Genomic DNA, 2,865 nt, shown 5'->3' on the forward strand with positions numbered 1-2,865 from the left:
TAATTTCTTCATTTTCTGCTATATTAGTTGACTGTTATTCTCCGAGTAGGCAGTTATAGCTGTCATCATGAAATTTATAAATGAAACATTCGTCACTTCATGGCTGTAGTTTAGTCCTTGTATACAGAAAGCTTAGAGCATCTTTTGTAATCTGTGATAGAACCACGAAAAGTACATCTGGAAACAAGGCTCTGTCTTGTAAATCTTTATTGCTTTATTTCCAATTCTACACCTACCAATGGCTTAGAATGTTAGAACATATTTTCCCCAGAGGTTGTTTGAGAGAACCTCACTCTCCACAATAATCCTGAACTTTTCTTCTTTTCCTCCCAAAAAAACAAACTGCTTACCTTCTAATAAGACTATTTATAATAGTATGTTACAGTTATGTAATAATTACAACTGTACTAACTACCTTCTGTTTTCCTTCTTTTATAAACTGTATTAAACCTATCAATACCCCTTCCATGACGATTCATCTGTCCTCAAGGTGAAATTCTGGAAATTCTTTATGAATGCAGGCAGATTCCCAACTATTCTCAATATCTGTAAGATGTTTCCATTTTATAAGAACTTCTTAGTCACCTTGAGTGGTCTTTCTAGCATCAGCTGGTTTTTTGAGGGGATCTTTGTTAGAAAAACCCACTGGAAATTGAATTTGTAATAATGTCATTTAAATAACATTCTAGTGTAGAAAAGGAAATGAGCTTAAGAATTATTTTTTATGACTTGACAGTTAACAATTATTTTTTATGACTTGACAGTTAACAATACTGACATGAGGAAACATAATTGGAAGATCTTTTGGGGTACATTTCCTCAGTCTTTCCCATCAACTCAATTCTTTTTTTTTCTCTTTCCTCGTTTTCTCTGTTCATGCTATCACTCTCTTTCTATATACAGATTCGTCAACGGAAACACTGGGAAGATTCAATTTCTAAAAAGAACTACGCAATGGACCGAGGTACATTATTTCTTTTCTTTTCTTTCCTCAATTCTTTTTGCATCCTCCTCTTTCTGTCTTCAATAATTACTTTTATTATTCCTGTGCATTTTTTCTATTGTTGATAAATATATCTTGCTTTATGCTTTTGGTATCGCCTAATTTAACTTATCAACTAAAGCATCAGACCTTTGCAAAGAATTTTCTAGTTGTTTTTAAATCTTTTTATTTGCTCGCCCCCATTGATACTCCTGTTAGTTTAATGCAATTTTGAAACCAAAGGTGACCAATGATCTACAACATAATTTTATAAGGGGTCGTTTTTCTGGTTTTGGGAAAGATTCTGCAATAGTTGGTTGGATGGTAAGTAAATTACATGTTTGTTCTGTAAGTTTATTGAATACGATAAATAAACTTTCTGTTCTTGGCAATTACTATCTTTTTTGTGGCTAATTTAAAGATACAGTGATGCCTTTTTGGTTTGGTCCTTAACATTTAGAAGCTTTAAATACTGGAACCGCACATGTGCCATATCTCTTTGGTATCCTCATTCCATATAATTCGATATACTTCCAATCTTATCAACGATTTTTTAAATATTGGTTCGTTTTTTATACACCTTTTCCTTGATGTTTGGTCACCACCACATAGTTATTTTCTTCACCACACAAAAAATAAACTTGGAAAGTCAATGCTAAGCAAGTTCCTTTTTAGTGTTTTTTTTTTCTTTTTTGTTATCTCTCCTAATCATTTGTTGCTTCTTTCATATATCCTTTTCTAAGCAATTTTATGGATCTGTGACAAAATCAGATTATGTGACACTACGACATGGTTTCATTATGGTAAAGCTCTAGTGTGCCATATTTGTTTTCAAATTAGTAATAGTAATGTCTCAGCTAGCTATTGACCAATGGCTTCGATGCCTAAGTCATAAAATTTATCTTTTCATTTTTTTTTGGACCCACTACAAGTCAAATTCAAAGTTTAATTTTCACAAGTACATGATTTGCCCAGTTAAAGATGATTTTAAGCAAGTTGTTGGTATAAGGTAAGTTCTTCTATATTATTGCTTTTATGCGTGTATGGCAATTGTAGACCATTTAATTGCCAATAAAACTTTACTGCCATTTGTGTCATTGTGTACAATCATTATTTCTTTTGTATTAACAATTAAATTTTGTTCGTATAAGGTAAGTTCTTCTATATCATTGCTTCTATGCATGTACGACAATTATAAACCATTTAATTGCCAATAAAACTGTAGTGCCATTTGTGTCATTGTCTAGATGGATAAATTTGTCTTGTCGTTTAATTGCTTGCTTCGTGTAATTATATTTGGTATCAGGTCTCCTTTGTAGTTCTTCGTGGTATTCTTTTTAGTATTCCCTGACAATCTATCATCCTTGACACATTAACATTTATATAACAAACGAACTTTAACTGGGTGAGAGTCATAGGTGGTATCTTTGTGTCTGTGAGTATTTGTTTTTAAGTGTGTGGGTGTGTGTGCTTGTGTAACTTGTGTGTGTGCTAATGAGTGTGTGTGAATGTGTGTGTGTGATTGTGTTTGTGTGTGTTTACATGTGGATAATAATTGTGTGTGTAACTTATATGTGAGCGTGCGTGTCTGTTTATGTGTGTGCCTGTTTGGGTGTGTGTGGGTTTCTTTTTTTGTGCATGACTGTTTGGTTGTGTTTGTTTGTTTGTGTCGTGATGTCAAGGTTAGCTAAACAAATCCTGTTATGTTACCTAGTTTCAACATGCTTTTTGTATTCTTTGGATTGAATTTTGTCTCTTTGTATTTTGTCATGATTTTCTTAATTGATTATCAGTTACATGGCTATTCATAAGTACTTATATCTGTCCAAAAGATCGAAAACTACTTACTGATTTTATATAATTTTTGGCAAACATTTCTCTTT

General features: G+C 32.5%; 1 protein-coding gene across 4 annotated transcripts in view; it reads left to right on the forward strand.

Annotated features, from left to right (window-relative positions):
• Positions 1-6: 6 nt before the first annotated feature.
• Positions 7-2,865, forward strand: part of LOC106778214 (kinesin-like protein KIN-13A) — an 18,459-nt gene continuing 15,600 nt past the window's right edge. For 2 of the 4 annotated variants that reach the window (XM_014666159.2, XM_014666160.2), the window contains exons 1-3: positions 7-809; positions 904-964; positions 1,212-1,306. In XM_014666159.2, coding sequence (XP_014521645.1) covers positions 955-964; positions 1,212-1,306 — 105 coding nt within the window. In that variant the 5' untranslated portion in view covers positions 7-809; positions 904-954. The remainder of the gene's footprint in view (positions 810-903; positions 965-1,211; positions 1,307-2,865) is intronic. The other 2 variants (XM_022776102.1, XM_022776104.1) reach the window with 2 other exon arrangements.

The sequence above is a fragment of the Vigna radiata genome, unplaced genomic scaffold (assembly GCF_000741045.1).
Source record: "Vigna radiata var. radiata cultivar VC1973A unplaced genomic scaffold, Vradiata_ver6 scaffold_533, whole genome shotgun sequence".
NCBI classification, from domain to species: Eukaryota; Viridiplantae; Streptophyta; class Magnoliopsida; order Fabales; family Fabaceae; genus Vigna; species Vigna radiata.